The sequence below is a fragment of the Ochlerotatus camptorhynchus genome, unplaced genomic scaffold (genome assembly GCF_037179485.1).
Source record: "Ochlerotatus camptorhynchus isolate MF236.1 unplaced genomic scaffold, CSIRO-AGI_Acam_v1.1 ptg000074l, whole genome shotgun sequence".
NCBI lineage: Eukaryota > Metazoa > Arthropoda > Insecta > Diptera > Culicidae > Ochlerotatus > Ochlerotatus camptorhynchus.
This window is the reverse complement of record NW_027040564.1, coordinates 177,496-201,423: the sequence shown is the minus strand read 5'-3', so window position 1 is coordinate 201,423 and position 23,928 is coordinate 177,496. Positions and strand designations below refer to the sequence as shown.

Here is a 23,928-nt window from a genome sequence, read left to right as displayed (position 1 = left end):
TGCAGCCCTTGTGTTTCGTCAAAACATGGTCGTACAAGAGCCTTGCACGCTTTTTGGCCACGGAATTCTGCTTCATGTGCCGGTTTGGATGTTTACTGGCTTTGTTCGACTTGTATCCTTTCCTGGCAAGGATGTTCCACACCGTTTGAAAGTTGACGTTGTACCTTCTGGCCACAACTCGGATCGAAAGACCGGGGTTGGAATTAACGCACCTCAACACCTCTGCACAGCTGACGATCCCTGGTTCCAGTTTTTTCGTAGGTCCGCTGATTCCTTCCCACACTCAGGGTTTCCTTGTAGGCATTTTAGCCAGCTTGGGACCGGACCACTCCGGATTTTCCAAGTGTTTGTGCACAGTATTTTTTTTTCTTCCGAGTTCCATTTGACGTTATTTCTGAACGCGATCGACTACTTTGATCAAAATTGCACCAGTTGTTCTCTATAAAAGTGTAAACCAACCACTGTCAAAGATTGTCGATTCCCAATACTAGAGGCGTCTTAGCGGCGTGCGAGGGGCGTACCAATTTACTTTTAGTCAGCCTTTACCTTACCATTCAGGCTAAATGCTGGTCGTCCATTGCAGTTGTCACAATTCCAATCCATAGCCGCAGGTTGCTATCCACCTGGACAGTTCCCCTTGCATTCTGCGTGCCTCTTTGTATCGCTCTAGTTGGTTCATTCTTACGACGTGCCCAGCCCAGCAATTTGCGGTTCACTCGTCTCCTCCACGTTCCATCTTCCATCTGCACTACACCATAGATGGTACGCAACATCTTTCGTTAAGAAAACATCAATGGCGCGTTGGTCCTCCATGAGCATAATCCATGTTTCGTGACCGTAGATAACAACGTAAGGTAGTCATTAGGGTGCATCATTTAGAAAAAAAGGTATTTGCAATCTTATAGGACACCCTCCAGTTAGATCCATAATCCCAACATTTTAGCTTGTTCAAATAATGGTAAATATTGTTGAAAGTTTAAAGGTCGGGCAAATGGTTTGAAGTGTGTATTAAATAGACACATTCTTCGTGATGGATCGCAGTAAGCCGCTCTGAAGTCTGACGTGCATATTTGTGTTTTTCTTCAACGAATTTTTAATTTTGACGTAGGAGTACGTCTGTGATTTCTATTTGGGGGTACACTTTGTGAAAATGGAACATATAACGAAATTATGAAAGATTTTGAACGTTAATAACTCAGCTGCCTCTGGACCAATTCCAATAATGTTATCACCAATCGATCAGAAATATTTCTACGCATCGATAGCTGGTAAATATCAAACATTGTCCAAAAGCGTCGAAATAACTAACAAATCCACCAATTACGTACATGCATATGCTGCTTCCCCAACACAGTCATCAGAGAATCTTTTCTAGGTAAAACATGTCGATGTAGCATTGCTGCTTCCCCAACACTATCATCAGAGAGTCGTTAGTAGACGAAACAAGTCGAGGTGGCATTCGCCTCCGATCCTCAGGCGTGTATGAATAGAGAGGATGAAATTGCGTAACATTTTGCACTTTCATCGCCAGAATCAGAACCACACGCCCTCAACGACCACACAAAATGCTCTCCAGAGTTGTTTTCTTGTAACCTAACTTGGAAGCAGGGGTGCAAGTGATTTTGATCGATTCTTTTCATCGACTTTCTGTTTCGTTAATAACTCGACAGCAAATACATTCATTGATACGTTTGTTGTTCTGGATGTTAGATGAGCATAGCAGAAATAGTGCGAAGTAGGTTAGTGAAGCCATGGTCATCAAAAGAGGAAATCGATGAAGAGAATTTAATTTCACCTCTCTGCTTCTGAGCCCCTTAATTGAGTCGTCGTCGTAGCAGTAAAAACTAGCATCGCACTGCTTTTGCTTCTTGGGTTACACTTGCTGGTTGCAATTCTGCTGTTCAACATTTTCTAAGGACCACCTTAAACATTCAAATGGTATCAGGATAATTCTAACTTAGAATGATTTTCGAGATATTTGCCAAACCGAAAGAATCATGAACCAGGATTTGGAATTTTTTTATAAATTTATAAATTTTGAGATTACATGTAGAGAAAAATTGTTGATCCTTTATGATGGATTTTCAAGACTGGGGTAGTTTTTTTTTAATATTCCAGACAAGGAGAAATTTACAAAATTTTAGAGTGCCCAAATAATCAGAACAAATATCTAGCGTTAGCTTTAGCGTTGTTATGATATACTTCGTAGATTGGATACTAGCGACACTCACGTCTTTTCTGAAATTCTCAGTTAGACTACTTTCAGGAATTATGCTGGGAGGAGTAAACATTGGTTCCAATCTAAACAAGAGTAACAGAAGCATGACTGTCGCTTTTCCCGGCCACGCCCATCTTTACCATAACTAGGGATAGGGAAGGAAATGTTGATGTAGTACTTACTTAACGAGAGGCCACCGATTTAGCGACACCCTCATAAGTGCTACGGAGTTGGAGGGTTGGGTAGGGTATTCGGTTAGGCTTCACCTCAAGTTGGCGATGCAACCAAAAGTATATATTGTTTATTTGTTGTTCATTTAATCTCTCGATAGCCGACTATCGAAAGAAAATATTCATTTTGTTTAGTGATCATGAATTTTAAGAGTCATGACGGAGAGCTTGGGATTAAACCCATGATTTTCTGCTCAGTTAGCAAAAACGATCCCTCCAGGGTCATCGAGCATCTCAGAACCATAACGCTTCGTGACAATACAGGACTACTTTTTCGCTTGATATGCAATAGTTTCCGAGGCTAATTTTCAACATCAAATATACAAATGATGGTGGCGATTTATTGTGCTGTGGAAGAGCTTGGGGTAAAATCCATGATTTTCTGCTTAGTAAGCAAAATCGATCCCTCTAGGGTCATTGAGCATCTCATAATCCACAGTGCTTCGCGTCAAAGTACGATTAAGTTCTCTTGAGGTATGTAACGAACGATTAAGATATGCAGAATTCATATGCCTTTTGCGGCCGGTAATCAATTTGAAATATACAAATAGTACTGCCAACGACGACGACGATTATAGCGAATTTAGAGCTTACCCCTTGCACCTTGGCACTTCCACAGGATCCTAATGTGCATCTATCACTGTCTGCAACATCCTGTAAGCTGCTGTACTACCTATAAAAGAAACCGTTTCCGTCTCCTGGTACGTTTACCACCTTAATCCTTTCGCTGTTAGTTGTTTTATCACACACCACCTCCATTTTCACTGTCACATTGAGTAAATAATTTCGGTTCTGAACACTGCACTTGACCGTCTTGTTTCAGCACAACGATTCGTTTGAAGCTTTTTTTTTCCTTATCTTTCAATTTGAATTTATTTCCCGCCTTTTTTACAAAATCGATTGAAATAAACGTGAAATTACCGTTTTCCCATTTCCGTTCAAATAATCAGAACAAATATCTAAGTGCACAAAGTCTTAAAAACATTACTGTGTGAGGAGCGGAAGCTGCAATTTCTAAACCTAAATCTAGATGCTTACGTCAGATGGGGATTTGAGTGCAAAACAATCGATAGGACTGTTTCCACACATCTAAGGTACATGAGCAAATCGGCGATCATCCATTTTGCCAGTGAAGGCGGATAGACACACCCCTCACTATCCCTCCTCAACGGGGATGTTTGATAAAGAGGATGATCTACCCGATTCGTACCATCCTCAAATTTTTCCTTTACTCGCTGCTACTTTCTATATACAGTCAAGATTCCTATAGTACGGATTCATTCTTGCCGGTCGATCCGACATTAACAATTACACGTACCATATGGGATTTGAGCTTATTAGAACCAAACACTGATTGTACGACAATTTGAAGAGATAACTTCCTGATCTCTTTGAAGAAGTTGTTAGGCAGATAGCTGGGAACATTGAGTTTTCGGTAGGTCATAAGTCTGGTTCTGTGGAAGTTCCATAAAAGTGGTCAATTCATGAAACTGATTCTAAAGCTCCGCGGATTTTTCGAAACCATTCATAGACGCCTTATCAGAATCAATTATGAGTTGTGGCAGATATATATATATCCTAGTATGATCTCATAAATTGATCACTTTTACTAACTATCCGAATCCGATGGAACATTCCATGATCCCCAGCGTTCATATTCCGGTCATAGCTTCAAAATCATTTTGATAAGACGTCTATGAGAGGTTCCGAAAAAAAAACACAGAGATCTAGGATCAGTTTAATTATTTGACCACTTTTACGGATGTTCCGGATCTTCTAGTCTACCATTCCGTAGCCGTTAGCGTCCATATTCTGGTCACAACTCCGAATTAATTCTGATAAGACCTTTACTGAGGTTTCGAAAAATCTGTGGAGCTTTAGGATCAGTTTCATAAATTGACAACTTTACGGATGTTTCGGTTCTTCCGGAGGATCATTACGTCCCTTGGATTCAAATTCTGATCACAACTTCGGAGTAATTCTGATAAGACGCCTATGAGCGGTTTTATTTTTTTTTCAAATTACTCTACAATAAGAGTTTGTCCCCAATTACCTCTAATCCCATATGGTTCTTGTATTCGTTCATGCCGGTTCCTATTTCACGGTCCCTATTAACCGTAGCTAGCCCGGACGATCCAGCTTAAAAACGCGTGGCTTAAGCGCCACTCCACATGGGAGACCACACGTCCAAGGTTAATTTGTCCGGATGAGACTCTCCTAAGGGCAAGTCCATTAATTCCTAGAAAGGATTTACGGATCGTTCCAGACAGCTTCCAACTAAACGACCAAATGGGAATTCCCTATCATCCCCATGAATTCACACTCAAGAAAGTCACTCAGAGAAACGGTAGAGCTCACGCATACCCTGAAACTCTACGAGAGAGAACTTTTCATCATCGGCCAGTCCCGTCACCTGCCGCTAGACGTCTTTCTAATCTGGTAGTGGAATGTACTTCCCACCATTCAAACTCAACAAGAGGACGGGCAACGAAAACTAACACGAACGAGGTGTGATGTCAAACACATTCAAATAATTAAAGCTAGGGAGATTTGGAACGGGGAAACAATATATTTATAACATGAATGACGATATATTGATTGCCACTTACTGTTTATTTACATTTGTTCAAAATTTGTTTTATTTCTGTTTCTATTTATTTGTTCTTATTCGCTCTCCTACTGTGTGCGATTTTGCTCTCTCCAAATATATTATATTAACAATATGATTCACTCTTTCGCTACCAATGTATTTGTTTATCGTCACGAGGGGAAAACGAAATGAAAATTTGTTTAATATTTCAAATGAATGTATTTCAGCATTTTATTTTATTTGATGACAACAGTGACATGTTAGACAAATTTTAAAATAATATACACAATGTAATTAATGAAAATAATTTGACTCTTACTTTTGTAATAAGTGCTATATTCGCACCCCTCGATTGTAATTGAATGATTGTTGCTGACCTTTTTCAACGCTAGATGGTGCGTGAAGTAATATTTTGCGGGTCGCCATTGTAACATGTGGAAAAGGCATGAATGGATCATATTGTTAATATGATATATTTGCTCTCTTCCTAGCATACTCTCATTCTCGTTTTGTCTCTCATAGGCTCATGTGCTCGGTGTTATGTGTTGTTGGGTGTCGTCACAAATCGGTAGCTCAGCTCTACCAAGGCATGTGCTCCTGATGACAATGATTTGCAGCGTCGAATTACGCGCGCATGCTTTTAGCGGAATCGGCGAGTCACGAGTTTCGGCAAGTCGTCACGAAACTCGACTCAAATTACATCAGCCTTAGGACTGGCAAATTACTACTCCGTGGCGCCCTCACCGGACGCCACACTCCACAAAAAAGATAAAAGCTTGGTTGACTCACCAGATGATGGCTTGTAGTAGCTTACGTGGGTTTCTGCCAACGGTCACAGTCGATGACCGGTCGGCGGATTCGACGCACTCGGTGTCGCGTTCGATGACCGCGTTGAAAGCGTCACCCCTTTGATGACGGTGGCAAATGGCTCTTCAGCGTTTCACACGCCGATACGATGGCGGTTACTATGCCGTGCCGGTTTTGATGACGAGCCGGCGTGTGGTTCCTGTCCACGTGGAGGTCCCTCGAGTCTCCTCGGACCGATGTGATTACGGGTCTGTCCGTTTCCGGCCGGTTGGCAATTTCCGGTAAATTCCGTCCGACGGGGAGAAGTATCGCGCTTCGGTACGCTTGGGTTGCTGCGGAATGAAAGTACAACACTACAACTGAAAGCTGAACACAAGCACGAGCGCACCAACTTTTTCCTTAGCAACTCTATCCTACCGCACACAAATAATTCACGCACACTTTAGTTTTTAACTAAACTTTAGAACGAACAGCAAAACTTTAATTAAATTGAATAATTGACATCACTTTATATTAGCATATACTCACAGACAAACAGACGTAACTCTTTGAAAAACTTGTTATTGAAAACATAGTATCTCAAAACATATAACCTCAGTAACGACATCTCTCTGGCTTCTCGCGGAAAACAAGCTTGCTCGCTAACTCGTAAACAATATTGCATAAAAGTTCTATCGAATGTATGGAAACGTCAAAGTGATCCGATGCCAGCGCTGCGGCGAGTAGTTCGCGGAACTGATAATATTCAAATCAACCGTTAAATGCATGAACGAAGACACACAATGAAGAGTTACGTCTGTTTGTCTGTGATATACTTTTCGCTATACTATAACGGACACGAACAAACGCGCACATTTCTAAATTGGTGTAAAGTCACGGACGAAATTATCGAGCCTGTGAATCCTCAGATTAAGGAAATGTAAGACTCGGACGGACCGGAAGTCCATATTTTCCCGAAACCCATCGTGCACTTTCGTGAGTCCAAAGACACGAAAGATAACTTGGCCGAAAGAAGTTCCGTTGTCCCTTTCCTACCTTGTCCATAAATTAAATGGACCCGTCTTAAGAAAGATTTTAGCACAAAAAATGCTTGTGAATCCCTACTGTCTACCCTAAGGAATTTAATTCAAATAATTTAAACCTATTAAATAACATACACATTTATACAAAATTCCTGATTGTTACATCTTGACTGAACAATCTTTTATCTTTTTCATCTTTCTTCATTAAAGAGACTTTTAGCCCTCGGCTTCTTCATCTCTGTTGACTGTAGAAGTTTCACACTGCCGTACTATAACGGAATTATCCACAAATGTCCACTTTAAGTATGATATTTCACGTTAAGCCTCTTGCACGTTTGGGCAAATCGTGAACTTCACGCATAAAGTAATAAAAACATAATTAGTTAAAAAAATATATCCTGATGAATGTGGGCGTCTAAGTGGAATACCTGTATAATGAGAGAGAGAAGGATTAGTAATTTCCATTTAATTCCACTACCTTATTTGCTTATCCTTGACAGATACGCGTATTTCGTCTACAAGGTGCAGACTTCTTCAGTGTCTTGTACTAATACTCGACTAGTCGACCAGTCGAGTATTAGTACAAGACACTGAAGAAGTCTGCACCTTGTTGACGAAATACGCGTATCTGTCAAGGATAAGCAAATAAGGTAGTGGAATTAAATGGAAATTATTAATCCTTCTCTCTCTCCCTCATTATAAAAAAAAAATATGTTAAAAACCCACCATGGATTTTGGGCCCATACATAAATTCAGCAATCGACTAAATTTTCAATAGCAACCAAAAATATTCATTAGTACCGTCGCAATGACGCGTTCATCTAGATAAAATTGATGAATAGCATATTTTTAGCGATGGGCCTAATCTTAGATCCATAGGCCAACATTAGAGTCTTCAAATTTACTTGTCCAATTTTTGAAAAAAAAAAGCTTATGAAAATGCCAACTTTTGAAATGGATGGACACTTGAAAATTTACAAAAATCATAGAACAAGAACTTTTGGTTAAATTTTTTATTTTCTTGTTAGTACGCTGTTTTGTGAATGTTTCCACAGTAAAGGATTAAAAATTACTCAAACATTGTTTTTGAGTATACATTACATGAGAAAACGATTTTGCAAAAAGTTTAAAAACTACACCAAATGTTCTTGTTTTATGATTTTTGTTAGTTTACAAGTGTTTTAATTTCTGTTTTTCAAAAATTGGTCAATAATTTGAAACACTCCAAAAAAATTAATTCAATAAAAACAAAATCAAAATTTAGACCGGGACATTTGATGAATTTGGATTTAATTTAATTTTTTTTTTAAATTGTCATTACCATTTTTTAATTATTTTTTTTTTTCAGAAAAATATTAAAGGGGAAATGGATGTAATGTAGGCCTAAGTTCCCCTAATTTGGGCCTATACATAAATCCAGCAATCGACTAAATTTTAAATAGCGGCCAAAAATATCCATTAGTATCGTTGCAATGACGCGTTCTTCTAGATAAAATTGATAATTTTAGTGATGGACCCAATCTCAGATCCGTAGGCCAACATTAGAGCCATTTCCCTTATTTATCTGCAACTTTGTCTCAGACTTCATTACAATCAGAAGTGCTGTTTCCACGCTACATTTAGTTTTAATTTCTAAGACGCCATTTTGAATGTTTTACCAGATCCAAAATGGCGGTTGAGTTTTTCCGATTCGTCGCTTGGCTCGAGGGAGACGATTCTATCTACGATACAGAAAATATTGTGTTTTGCTGTGGCTAGCTGAGCGCACGCTGATTAGATAGAAAGAAGATTGATGTCGGTTCTGAAGATTTCCTGCAAAAATTTGATGGGCGATGCAAGTAGGGTTTTTTTTTTTAATTCTTTATTTAAGAGATTTTTAGCCTTAGGCTAGTTCATCTCTAAATGCAAGTAAGGGAAACGCTCCTATCGTTCGGTACGTTAGAAACGTTAGGTTCCTATAGTTGTGCATGGAGACTCAATACACAACTATAGGATCCTAACGCTTCTAACGTACCGCAGCTATAGGAGCGTTTACCCTAGATGCGAGAAATTATAGATGATTTTTCGAAAGTTGATTGCGTAGTGTGAGATTTTTTGAGCATCTAGGTTTAAGGAATATCTACATAGCGGTGCCGGTGGTGTAGGGGTAAGCGTGATTGCCTCTCACCCCAGCAGGCCTGGGTTCAATCCCAGTCGGCGCCGCCGGGATGTTCTGAGGCTTAACATCTCTGATCACGCCTTACTTCAGAAGGTAAGTAAAGCCGTTGGTCCCCGGTCCATGAGTTGATGGGTCGATAGGTAGGGTCCAAGTGCAGGAGCTGCCTCCCTGGCGTTGGTAGCATTGGTGCTCAGCACGGAAAACAAATCAAGGGGAAAAGAAAAAGGTACCGTAAAACGGGGTATCTTTGATAATGCGGGTAATTTTGATAGTATAATGTAAAGATTAAACTTAATCGCTGCGCTTTTTCGAAATTATAAACATTGGTTCCATATTGTAGCTTAGGGTATTTCCGTTGATATCGTATATAGTTTTATATAGTATGTAATGCATATTTTAAAAACATATTAAAAAACAATTTTCGTGTTTTTGGCCTGTTTGAAAAAGCACTCAAACCATCACTTATGAAATATATCTCCGATAGAGCCATCACAAATTCAATGTTGAATTCTCATTGCTTATGATGTTTTCTGATTATATACTCATTCAAAGTTTCATATTTAAAGAACTAAATTGTTTGAGTTTCACCCATTTTTTTCTACATTCATCATCAAAGAAACCCCAAATAAAAAAACACTGACGTTCGGTCACAAAACTAAAAAAGTAGTGCAAATGCTTTAATTTCCGTTAAACATCTTACTAACGAATTGACTCTTGGATCCTCAGTACTTGTTTTAAAAATATAAAATTGGAAAAACATTCATTGCTGTAAAAAATATTTAGAATATACCTTTAAAACTATCAATGTTACCCCGTTTTACGGTATATCTACAAATTTGGAATTTTTACCCATATTTAGAAGCAGCACTGTAGACAAGTAGAACTGCGAATAATTTGATCAAATCTCAAGCTCCGCTATGGTGCTCTTTATGTTGGTAAGACTAGTACTTCAGACAGTGTAACTTTTGAGGCAAGTCAAGGAAACATTATGCTCTAGATATCCACAATAGGTACAGCAAAACAACACATAGACGCCCTTATTCACACTTACTACTCAGGGGGTAGAAGGTTAAGAAGAGCCACTGCCACCAACTAAAGCTTGAACCGGGTACCTAAGACTCCCACGATATACCCGCGGCATTAGTTAGCAGACGATGCCCTGTGCGTATTTAGTATGTAATATATTTTATTAGGATATACAAAATGTTTGAAGCCATACGTCATCAAAACCATAATTTGCATCACCACAAATACACTTTTCAACCATCTTCAACTGGAACGTACAGCTATCCCCCGAAGAACGCGTTACCCACTGAGTTGCACCCACCACTTTTTCTCGGCGGGGTTTCAACCTGTCGGACTGATTTTTTGCATGTGAGTAGTACCAATGAAGAACTAGTCACTCGCAGAAAATCAGAGCGCTTGGTCGAAAACCCACCGATACAAAGCGGTGCGTAGAACTCAGTGGGTAACGCATTCTTCGGGGGAAAGCTGTACTCACCAAATCATTACACCCGGGAGCGCATTCCCGATGTTTCCACGCATATTTTTATCTAGTCACAATTCCTCCGCCTCCTCCTAAATATCACGTTTCTTCGCTTTTCTTTTTCAAGTCACTTTGTGCACAAAAGCAATGCACATCGCAAAAACCTAACAATAGATCAGCGCGGTCGAGTCACACCAGCAACAAAGGGAAGCGAGAGCACACCTAAGCAACAGGGGGGAAAACATCAGCACAAACTATCACTCACGATGTTAAAAAGTATCACTCACGATGCCTTAAATTTCTGTTCCGGGAGCACACGCGAAGACAAAAGAAGCAAACAACGCAGATAACAACATCTCTTCTGATCAGAGTTAATGTACACGTGCATCCATCCCGCGTGATAGAGACACACTTTCTATCAGATGTTAGGTGCCTGGTAAATTTCGAGACGAATTATTTCGCGTCTCTTTTTTGTTCCTACGTGCCTTATTCGTGTCACATGTGCTGTGTCTCATGAGCTAAGCTCGGCGAGCTCCAGGGAGATCGACAGCGTCCTGCGTCCTGCGTGCATGCTTAAAGTGGCTGGTTGGTGATAAAGAAAACCACGGAGAACTGTTGATCGAGTAGTCCTGTCACATTCTCGTGTTGCTGGTACAGCTGATTGATTTGAATCAGTTGTTATTCAGTTTTTGAGCGTTGAGAAATTGCGGTTTTGTAGAAGTATTTCGAGTGGAAGTTTACGAACCAATTACCGGCGGGGATATTTGTTACCGATCCATGCCGCACGGAATTTCCATCGTTCAAAATATTGATTTTGTTCCACCAAGTTCAAACAATTTCAAATCAGCTCCTGATCATTCTCACAAAATTTGATCACATTACGATGCGAACTCATTCTGCACTTGACCCTTTGTAGTTTATGTGGGAATTTAAAAATTAAATTTTAGGATAATTAGCTATAATAGGACATAATGGGACAAACAATCCAGGCTATTATGTCATAAAGACAAGATCAGGGCTTGAAAGGGGATCGCATATCGACTGTGACTGCGTGATCGCGTACGTTTTCTGCATTCAATGTGCAAAGCAAGCACGTTGGTTTGACTGGCAAAATGGCGCAGTCGTTCTGCCTTTTGTCGATTGCTTGTGTGCTGTTTGCTGCAGCAGCTCGGTGGAAGCCGATTTTTCAATTCATTCATTCTCCCGCTTATCGTGCATGTTGAAAGTTGAAGCTGCAGAATGACCGGGAGTATGCTGCGTATTTTGTTTTCATTTCTCTTTTCCAATGGTGAGCTATGCTGTACGAGTCTCTCGATAGACGCGGTAGGAAATATTTTATATTCACCGCTATAACTCGGCTGTTTTCAAACAAATCGATCTAATTTTTAATATTTAAAGTCTCTGGTTGCTATTACGGCCAAATTTGACCGATTTTGAATCTTTTGGCACCATAGGATTCAGAAATTTGGGTTCTTTCTGGACATTGCCAACAATGTCCATTTGGAATAGTCTGGTTCTAAGAAATCCGGATTGTTTCAGAACTAAGCATTTTCTTGCCTTTTGCTAGAATTTTGAAGGAATCGATATCAAAGTAGAATCTCCTTCAAGAAACAATTTCAGCTTACTTGAGGACCAGTTTAAGGTTTCTCCCCGGAACGGCCATTCCGGCGCAGGTTCCCGTAGGGCCTCTAGTGGCCATAGAAGTGTTTGGGAAGAAACCGCTACAATATGGGTATCAAAATTCATGAATTTACAGCAGGAGACTGTTTATCATAATTTTGTGATCATCCGATGGATTGTCCCGGAGTTGGTGCCCGTAGGGCCTCTAGTGGCCATAGAAGTGTTTGGAAAGAAACCCCTGCAATGATTTTGCAGATTTTGCTCCACCTCCACCAAAGCAGGTCCGTCCAGATTATTCTTTTGCGTTTGAGTTTGACCTGACTGGTTTGTAATTTCATACTACAATAGCTCTTCGAGGTTTATATGGCAATTACAAGGAAAAAAAAAAGATTTTGATTTATTTTCTTCGTTTTAGCCTTTTTCCAAAATGATATACGGGTATGCCTACTATCTTTTCTTATGTAAAATTTGGAGACTACTTTTTGATAGAACTTTCTCAAATTTTCTCGTAATAATTTCCTTATAAAAATTAAAGAGCAGTATGAGATCGCAACCAAATGGGTTCAAATTTCTGGAGAATACTCAAAAATTGTAATCAATTGAGCAGGGTAGAGCAAAATCTATATTTTTAAACACCCTTGTATGGTTAGTCGTGGATTTGCTAAATATAATTTATGAACATTTTCTGTCTGTTGTTTAGGCAAACCAGCAATCTCTAGCGTAAAAAATGTATCGAATTTGAGGGAAAAAACGGTAAAGAATTCGAACTGGGGTCATTTCTTTATTATCTTACAGGTTTGTGCTAATAAAGGGTGGTTAGTGAAATGTTACGTTTATTTCCTTTGCGAGTGGGCTAAAGGGTATCAGAGTATCAAAATTTAATAAAATGTTGCCCTTGGGTAGAGTTTATATTAGATGGAAGGAAAAAATAGAGTTTATCTCAGCGAATTTCAGTTCAACTTTTCGAGGTTTTCAGAACATCACATGCTATAAGAGTACATAGCTTGAGAACGAATGATCTTAGAAACAAGGTTGTAGGGTGAAGCACTACTTCGGAATATTGGAAAAATTTCTGTTATACGCATCACAAGTTTAATTAAAAAAGCTGAAGTGAGGTATGCTGCAATGGAACCGCACCTTATATTTATAATTAAGAGTGATACTATCTGCTCACCGCTTTTTCTGCGCTTTCCTTCAATCAATTGGAAAACAGCGGAGACAGGAAAAACAGCGATGAAATAGTGGTGACCACTAGCACAACACCATCCAATTTGTTGAGGGACTACGGTTGAACAAAAATATATTTCTTACCAAGGGTTCTTATGACGATTTGGTCTTCATTCTCAAATTGCACGTTAATCCCCAAAATATGACGAGCATGTCGCGATGCAGAGTCGATCTTCAGTGAAATTAACTTTCCTCTCATCTCTGAATTCTATCAGCATCGATGTTAATGTATTTCTTGGTTTTCCCCGATGAAAAACTGGTACCTAACGCACTAGCTAGCGCGTCAAGAATCGCACGCATTTTGGGCCAGTCAATCGAAGACAAAGGCATATTCCTCACAGCCACAAGCTTCACGCACGAATCGACAATGATTTGTTCATTAATAGCCACGGACGTTTTTTTTTTCATTTTCTTCGATTTTGCTTCCACTTCCTCACCCTCCTTAAAAAAAACTCTTTCCTTGGCCTACGCGAAATGTGTACTGCGAAAATTACGCACAAAATTTCCCGCATCAAAATTCTTCTGGAAATATTTACAACTTTCATCACCACTCAACCTACACCACACACCCACGTAATTTTGCACAACGAAATCCTTCGCCAAATCACGAAACTTCCTCTTGCCTGCGATTTTCTTTCCAATTTCAACCAGTTTCTTATTAAAAACCACACTGCTAAGTTTGCAAATAACGGCGCCGGTGGTGTAGTGGTAAGCGTAATTACCTCTCACCCCAGCAGGCCTGGGTTCAATCCCAGTCGGCGCCGCCGGGATGTTCTGAGGCATAACATCTCTGATCACGCCTTCCTTCGGATGGGAAGTAAAGCCGTTGGTCCCCGGTTCATGAGTTGATGGGTCGATAGGTGTAGGGTCCAGGTGTGGGAGCTGCCTTCCTGGCACGTCGGTAGCATTGGTGCTCAGCACGGAAAACAAGATCGACGGAAAAAACAAACCAAAGGAAAAAAAAACCCGAATTTATCCACCTATGGTGTGAACAGACCCTTCTTACTTATTCAAGTTTATTTATTTTATTGTCATTATCAGTGACCAAGCCCCCCACCCCCGTGTCATCCAGTGACGCTACGCCACTGCCTGGGGGTACCCGGAATATATCCGGGTGTAGTCTATTTGGTGAGGCTACCAATCACCTTATCAATTCATATTCAAGCAACTTCCCCGGGGTACCCGGAACATGTCCAAGTGTGTCCAATGTGGTCTGGAACACTTAACACGACTTGCATTGATCTTATTTTTGAATTCTGTAGTAATTTGATGTGTCGCATGATGGTTTTAATACGTTTTCCGTTAAATCCAGCGTGAAGGCCCATATTCACCGAATCTTATTCCGGCCATATCTCCGGAACCGGTCCACCGATTCCAGAACCGTTCAATGGGACCCCAAGACCTATCATTTGGCGCCGAGTTTGTCCAAATCGGTTGAGCGATTGCTGAGAAACGTGAGCGCATTCATTTCGTTACATACACACACACATACACACATATGCACATACACACGTACACACACACACACACACACACACACACACACACACACACACACACACACACACACACACGCGCGCACACACACACACACACACACACACTCACACACACACACTCACACACACACACACACACACACACACACACACACACACACACACACACACACACACACACACACACACACACACACAGACATGTTCCGATCTCGTCGAGCTGAGTCGAATGGTATATGATGGGTTTGATACGTTTTCCGTTAAATCCACCGTGAATACCCATATTCACCGGATCTTATTCCGGCCATATCTCCGGAACCAGTTCACCGATTCCAAAACTTGGGACCCCAAGACCTATCATTTGGCGCCGAGTTTGTCCAAATCGGTTGAGCGGTTGCTGAGAAACGTGAGCGCACTCATTTCGTTACATACACACACACATACACACATACACACGTACACACACACACACACACAGACATGTTCCGATCTCGTCGAGCTGAGTCGAATGGTATATGACACTCGGCCCTCCGGGCCTCGGATCGATAGTCGGTTTTTCAAGTGATATCTATACCCTTCTTTGTAAGAAGGGTAAAAAAAAAGTTTGCAAACACTACCTGCGGTAGAGGTGACTGCCGTAGAACTGATTTTTTTTTTGCAGTCATTCACTACAGCAAACGACAAAGGGAACTTGACCGAAATGAAAATGTGGAAAAAAATCAAAACGAAACAGAGTGACTAAACGAGAGAGGATTTTTTACGAGAGGGAGCAAATACTGATTTTTCTACCTATTCGTTACGCTGTGCATTTGGAATTATGAATGCGAAAAGTAGCGTGGAGCAACGGATGGTATACGAAGTACCGCACACAAAGGACAGCTTGAAATTGAATGAATGGTTATGTTGACTGCTCATGAAAAAAAGGACAGACAGAAGCCCTGGACAAGATGCAGTATTGCCCTGAAAGCAGCCGATCAATCCTACCAGAAAGTTATCAACTTGGAAATTAATTAATAACTAATTTTCTTGACATTCAATTGAAAACTGGTTTTCAACAAAGTTGTAGTTGGGAAAATTTCACGTAAGGGGGGGGGGGCTTCGATGGACAACTTTTCTTATAGTAATTCCCATATAAACTTCAAAGAGCCAGTGCAGAATGAGTTCGCCATCAAATTTGCACAATATTTGGGAGATTGATCAGCCTGATTTGGACCCGATTGAGCTTGGTGGATCAAAGTGAAACCATTATATTATGAAAAGATACTTTGCAGCTGGCAGCGAACCAATAGTTCGGAGGGCCCTTTAAAACAATATCTTCGTTATTGAAATTGATTCGAGTTACTGCATCCAGCAGTATTTTTAGCCTTTCAAGCTGTAGCCGATAACATCACTAGTTAATTCAAAAATGTACTTACATTTGAGAACTGTTCAAATATATTTAGAATAAAAAGCATGCTGTGTACGTCCCATCTATTAAAGGGTATACCGTTTAAAATCCACACACACACACACAATAAAATTGCTCTAACTTTTGATCCTTTGGGTAAAATTAATTGTAATTTTGCGTAGACATAGTTTAATGAATCTCGACAGATCCGCAAACCATTTCTGCCGAGGATGCAGGGCTTCGTTTTTGCATGCTTTATCGGTCTCCTGCGGACACGTCCATTATCACCACCTCTTCATGCAGCACCTCTACCACTTCCTATGTTTATTTACTGGTGCAGTCTTACAATGCACCTACAGTCACTACCCCACAGTACGAACTGCTATCCTAGTTGCAAGGAATGTTGTAGTTATGCAAGAAAATTCGCGGATCTTCAGGGAACTTTTTAAAGATATTGTAATTGTAGATTTTTTTAAGCTCACCTTACTTTGTAGAAGCTAACCGAACTTCAGTGAACTTCGTAGAGTTTCATCGAACTACTTCGGTAACTCTCCCTAGTAGCACGCTTGTCACAAATCAATTGTAGAAATTATATACGTCTTATTTCAGTCGTAAACAAGTTGCTGTAGCTTATTGCGATGAAAGTGTGCTACTCGGGCTTTTGCTTAACTGTTTTCACTGGAACACTGTCCTAATTTTGAATGTTTCTTTGGTATTATTTTTATATTTTGTTTTATGCATTAAGACAAATGCAGATAAATCATGAGCCAAATTTTTGTGAAATTATTTGAAGTTCAAATAGTTCAAAGTGCATAAAACTTCGTAGAAGTGGCAACTTTATACAAGCTGAGGAATCTCCGTAGAAGTTAATTGTTTGATGTCAGGGAACCTCTTTATTATTCAGTGACCTTTTTTATAACTTCAGAGCACTTTGATGAAATCTCGTGGCCTCGAAATAGTTCGGATAATTCCGCACAAATTCAGGAAATTTCGTAGACTTCATAGAAGTACAGGGCATTTTGAAAAAGTTCAGGGAATTTCTTAGAGATAGACGACTTCAGAGATCTTCGTTTCAGTTTAGGGAACTTCATAGCGGTTTGTCAGAAATCTTAAAAAGCTCAATGAACTTCCTGATGATGAAGATTTTGGACGATTCTTTTTATTTCAAGAATTTTTGAAATTTGAGTAAATTTTCTAAAACTTATGGAAATTTTGTAGATGTTCAGGAAACGATGCATAAGTAACAAGATATTCTTTCAGATATGCCCCCTAGACAGCAAAGAAGTATTAAAATACCAGCATTGGCTGATGTTCTTCTGATCTGAATTGGAGAGTTGCTAAAAAAAAGGATGACTTAAGAATGTGCTGAAGTTTTTGAATATCATATTTTTTTCAAATGGATTGATCAACTTTAGTGAATCATATTCCGGTGCTGCGCCGATTCTGGTGGCAACATGATGATTTGATTGGTTGGTCTGTTGAAGGTTGTAGCGATGGCTGTACGACTTTCTGGTCAACCGTTTGTTGTAGCGAGATGGTGGCGCTTGGTGGTCGCTTTGTGGAATTGGTCCCAATACTCACTGTTGGTATACAAAGGCAAGGTCGCCCATTATCGAACCGAAGAGGTTATTTCTTCTTAGCGATTACGATGCCATCGAAAGCCACAGAGCAATGGACCTTAACGTCTATGAATAGTTGACTCAGAACCAACCAAAAAACGATCCAAAAGGTCGGTAGATTTAATAATTGGAATGGTAAATATATCACTGCACTGGTCTACATGCTCATCTGAGTTAAAAAAAATCTACAAAAAATTCTTTCACCCATTGACTTCTCATAACATTGCTGCATCCGTAGCATTCCGATATAATCTATTCAAATTACGTAACATTCCTTCTAACCAGTTGTGTTGCCGATGCCTGGTTAAATTACGTTGAATATTTTTGAACGTCTTGCAACAGTCAAATCCCCGCTCTAAACAATACACTTTTTGTAGAATTTTTATCCATTACATATTTTGAAAATAACGTGTCAAAAGATGTTAGTCATGCAAGTGCATTTAAGTGTTGAACCGGAAAAAAATTAACAAAGAATATTCTAATTGACCGGCAAATGAATGGCTTTGGCTATTAGAGGACTTCAAGAATAAAAGTACTGCAAACATATGAAGAGTAACAATTGAAATGACCTCAACTCCATTTTGTAAATAAACCTTGTAAGGCCATTTTCTCGGGAACCGAAACCTACATTCGCAATCCTAAACCACAATCTAGTAGAGGAGAAATTCCCCTGTCTGTTCATTATGTTGATTTGCCTTGGCGGACTTCGGTTCGCGAGAAAATGGCCTTTCAAGGTTTGTTTACAAAATGTAGTTGCGGCCTTTTCAATTGTTGGTCTTGATATGCTACCTTTCCTCTAATATAGGAATGGTTTGTGGTAACGCATATGAAATGTCGGTCAAAGCAACCAAGTTTCAACAGCCTGTGTTTCGTTTTCCTACACCTTCTGCTGTTCTAGCATTAATCGTAGCACATGAGATGAGGCACATGAGATCAGCGCGAGCCTCGCGCACGCCAGGATTTTTGGGTATCGCATTTGTTTCTCCCTCGTATCTTATTCTCGCGTGTCTCTTTCTCTCTCGTCACATGTTGTTTTCGTTGCGACGGGAGACGGTTTGTTGAGAGTCTCGGCAGCACATTTTTGCACACACGAGGAAAATGTAACTCTGCTTCTGATGCTTTCAAACATGATGGATCACGTTACCTTGCTCGATTCTGAAACTTCCCAGAACCTTCTAGGAAAAATAAGAAGAACTTTTGTTTTTCATGAATATTATTTTTATTACTATATTATTCACTGTTTCTCGGCTCCGTAGAGTTCTTTTGGACTTTTTAACCTTATTAAATAAATTATTTATAGAAAAAAAAAGTTATTACCCCGAGCATGGCATGCTCATTATCATAGGATTACTATGAATATTTAAAAAAAAAATGTTAACTCAAATACGATCTATTGCGTTCAATAGTACGATTACTATGTGATGAATTAAACCATCGTTCATCAATTTTGGAACCATCTTTTGGAAAATAATTACAATCTACATCCAACACGATATTGATGGAACCCGATGGTACAGCGGTACCATTTACATTTTACACCGGTACATTTTAAAATAAGTGTATGGGATCGCAGTAGGGTCCATCAAGATATGATATCTAATACCACGTTCATACTACAGAGTCATCAATATAGGCTTATAACATGTTGTAGCTGCTTAGTCTGGTGAGCGTTTAAGTTAAAGATAATCAACTACAGGGTTGCTTCCACTCACTCCGCTAGAAAAATATATGTTTCGGAATTAGGTGCTTCATGCTGCTTCTGACAGTACTCACCACCAGAGGGCGAGCCGCCTATGAACGTATGGGCTTGTGGAAAGTCGACTTTAGAATGTATGGTGAAATCCACTATTAAAAATATCAATAATGGTGCTATTTGTCCGAAACATTATTTCTGTATAATGTCACTATTACTAAAAAAGAATAAAATTAAGTATTTTTCTCACCACTACAAGCAAGGTTTGAAGAGAAATCGACGATTTTTCGAAACTCTACATACCGTAAAACTTTCGCCACTTTCGGGGGACACCCGTGGAATTTGATGATGGAGACTTTTACTCAATTATTAAATCAAAAGATTCCAAGATGATATTTTGTACTTTTAAATTTTAAGAAGCGGTTTTATAATATGTGTTTCTCATATAAAACCTGTCAATTTCAATTTCAGAAGATCACAATCAGTGATTTCATCATACCGAAAATCCTTTTTTTTTACAGCGAACTGAGTCGAAGGAACCCTGGGTAACTAGATAACAGAATTCCCTATTAGCAAACACGATTCTACGCCGCCTCAGTGCACTCCTCTTCGACGAGTTTCTGCTCCGTTAACCACTGAATACCGTTAAGAATCCACAGCTCCAAACCGGTGATGACTAATACGAGTAGCAATCGATTCCCAGAAGAAATAAGTATGTTTACAGCAAATGCATTCCATCACTAATTCAAAAATCCCAAAATTATCTCACCTATGGCTCCAACAAACAGCCCGAGGGTGATATAGTCACCATTCCTCACTTTCGACGAGGCGTCTCCATGAATTCGTGCTTCCTCCAGCATAGCGTACTGGTAGGTCCACAAAGCGGACAGTGCGAGGTTTCGAAGTATCACGAAAACCCGGTATATTCGGATAAAGGAAGCCTTTCCCTGGTGAGCAAAGCAGGAATTTCATTAGATCTTCCTTTAATCGCAGAAGAATTTCGTAACTTACCTCATCGATTCCTTCTTTCACGAATGCGACAAAAAACGAGGACAGTGTGAATACGAATAAGCAGGCGACAATCGCAGTGTTGATAGCGTCTGCAAAATTAAAACAATTAAAATCCTTATCGACTGTAGCCACTTGTAGTGCTTGATTTACCATCGTAGGACAAGATATTGGCCCAGAAAGGTTTTCCAACGACTAGGTGAAGGAATGAGTATACGGCTCCAAGAGCGGAAAACATCCAGCAAAACACGACATACACCAAACCGATTATCCGAAATGATTTAACGTCCATTTTCCGCGCTGGAATTGATCAAAAACTTTCAAATGTGAAGAGCAAAACGAACCGCCAAGCGAACTATGAACGACTGAACGACTGAACGACTGAACGAGTAAAGAACGAACTGCCACGAGTTCAGTTTATTGCAATGTTTTTGTTCGATGTTGCAACACGGGATGATGTTGTTGATTTTTGTTAGAATGCAATAACGTTAACGTGTGATGGAGATGAATGAACGAATGAATGAATGAAATTCATTGACTAGCCTGCCTGTGGGTATCATGGAAGTGTAATCCACACACTTTCACGACCTGGATCTATTATGTTTAATGCATGGACCATTTACCGGGCTGGTAGCGACTCACTTTTAGTGACTTGGTCACTTTTTTCAAGCCATTCTCCTTTTTCAAGGCCAAGTCACTAAAGTCACTTTTTCTTGTAATCAGTCACTATTTTCAACCTTTCCGCCGAGATTGGCACCACCGAGCAGCCTCGGCATTTATTTTTACTGAGATCTCAGCAAAATTTATGTTTGTTAGTCGAGATCTCGGCAAAATTCCCGTTTGTTAACTGAATTTCGGCAAATTTTTCACAGAGATCCAGCAAAATAGATGGCCGAGCTGCTCGGTGGTGCCCATCTCGGCAAAAAATCTAAATGTGCGGGCATAGATTTTTTTTTAAATCACAAGAGACAATTTTCAAGATGTTAAGGCTAGGCCAGTTTTCCCATTGCTGAACGTTTCAAAATTTAAGCCTTTAAACAACTTCAAATAAAAAAAATTAAGACCTCAGATAGCAAAAAAAAACATTACTCTTGGACTAAAGTTAAACTTAAGGATATTGACACTGTAACTAGCTGATGCCCAACAGTTAACCCGACAACTCAGCAGTAGCAAGAGACTCTTCGAAGTAGGTCTTATAGTCAGCTTACTACCGGGTGACCAAAGGGACGCGATACAAAGTATGAAAACACAGGAATATTCACATTTTCTAACACATTTATTCCGACCTTTTATGTGACGTGTGGGTGTGGGTATTTACATTAGTGTGGCGTGTAAGCGAGAGTTTACGGAACTCTCTTCTTAGCATCGTTTCTAGAACATACCAATGCCAGGAAGACAACTCCCACACCTGACCCTACCTATCGACCCATCAAAACTCATGGACCGGGGACCAACGGCTTAACTTCCCGTGATCATAGATTTTATACCTCATAAAATCTCGACGGCGTCGACTGGGATTGAACTCAGGCCCCTTGGAGTGAGAGGCAGTCACGCTTACCACTACACCACCGGCACCGCTTACTACAGCTCGATGATCGAAAGTTCAGCCCTTTCAATTTACGTGCACTTGAAAATGATATATGTTTCCAATGCCTTTTCGATCAAACAAAATTGCATTACATTTCAGCTTGAGCATGAGCTTGAGCTTGAGCTTGATTGACCGCCCACGGTTGCTACTCTGTTATTGCCAGATCAGCTGTAATTACACAGAGAACCAATAGACGATGCTTGGGACTAGCAATCATCCTCAATGTGTAAAAACTGGTGATCTTAAATTAGGCAATACCAGCGCCGGCCGTGCCCGAACAAAGCTCAAGAAAGGAATGGGAAGGATTGTGTTGACATGACACTCGCTTTGATGGAAGCCGAGAACACCTCTGCACTTCCGCGAGGAATCACTGGGATGTTGGATAAGAGGGTTGGGTTCGCAGCAGTGTTTGTTTTGGTAAACGATAAGCTGAATTGATGTCGTAACGATCATATAACGCTAAGGAGCTTGGGACTTAACCCACGGTCTTCTGCTCAGTAAGCAAAAACGTTTGCCACTAGGCAAACGAGCACCTTTTTAATCACCGAGTTGCTGTTATTACCATGTAGTCATATTAACAAATAAAACGATTGACGAATCTTGAATGTGGGTGGGCCTGAGATTAGACTCATGATGTTCAGCTCAGTAAGCAAAAACGGTTGCTCTAAGGCCACCGAGTCCCTCATATCACATAATACCGTTGCTCAAATTTTTGTATCCATTCAAACCCGGAACCAACGACAACAACGAGTTTCGCAAAATACACGATACACAAGCGATTTTAGCATAAATTTCTTTGATATGTAAGGACCTGGGACCGCGTTTTTCTGCTCAGTAAGCAGGCCACTGTAACCGACGATCTTTCAAATCCGAAAACTAAAAACTACGAAAAAGTACTTAGGCCTTCATTAAGTTCCACTTTCACGCGACGTTCAATGTTTCAATTTGCTCTTTACGTATTGTTCAGGCTATAAATAGGCCCTTTTCAAAAGTTACGCGAGAAACACGCACAATCGTCGCCTACCTCGCAAAACTGGTTCCAAACGACAACAAAGGCATAAGCAACGATGGATTGTTGAACTTTGCTGGCTCCGGTGGTGTAGTGCACAGCAAAAAAAATGTAATATTGATCAACGTAATTCAAGCTGATGTATGAAATAATGATGTAATTGTAATTTTGTAATTTATCAGCACACACCCTGGTCGACCACTGTAAACTAATCTGCCGTTAAGCGAGTGTGTACCTACTGAAACCTGGCCGTAGGCCTATGCTAGACCGTATAGCATAACGACCTTCTTCCACTAGCAGGCCTGTTTCTGTTTGCACAGACAGTCCCACTAGTTTCCGATACATTTATAGGGGATAGTAGGAGATTAAAAGAATGGAGAACACAGCAAAAAAATAATTTTGATATCACGTCAAAGTGGATGCACTACAATCATGTCGAAAATATGGTGTAATATTACTTGCTAAAAAGGACAAAATTATCATTAATACAATGCATGAACTGACATTACGCTGCTTTTACTGCATTTGTTTATTTATGTGGTCATAAAAATTACATGAAATTTTCGACATGATTGTAGTGCATCCACTTTGATGTGATATCAAAATAATTTTTTTGCTGTGAAGAGTTATAGCGGTTTTTTTGTTGTTGTTTTGCTGAAAAGAGAGAAACAGAACTATACGAAATTACACCTGCTGAAAAAAAGATAAGTCTATTATTTTGATTAGTGATCGTTTGGATTTGGGTCACCTCACGTAAATAATACTAT

General features: G+C 39.9%; 1 protein-coding gene across 1 annotated transcript; it reads right to left on the bottom strand.

Moving 5' to 3' along the window:
* Positions 1 to 19,126: 19,126 nt before the first annotated feature.
* LOC135697553 (uncharacterized) lies at positions 19,127 to 20,914 on the bottom strand. Its single transcript, XM_065217314.1, has 4 exons — positions 20,718 to 20,914; positions 20,568 to 20,656; positions 20,326 to 20,503; positions 19,127 to 20,232 (listed from the first exon to the last, which is right to left on the bottom strand). The coding sequence occupies exons 1-4, from the start codon at positions 20,854 to 20,856 to the stop codon at positions 20,141 to 20,143; spliced, it is 498 nt and encodes a 165-aa protein (XP_065073386.1). The 5' UTR covers positions 20,857 to 20,914; the 3' UTR covers positions 19,127 to 20,140.
* Positions 20,915 to 23,928: the final 3,014 nt, after the last annotated feature.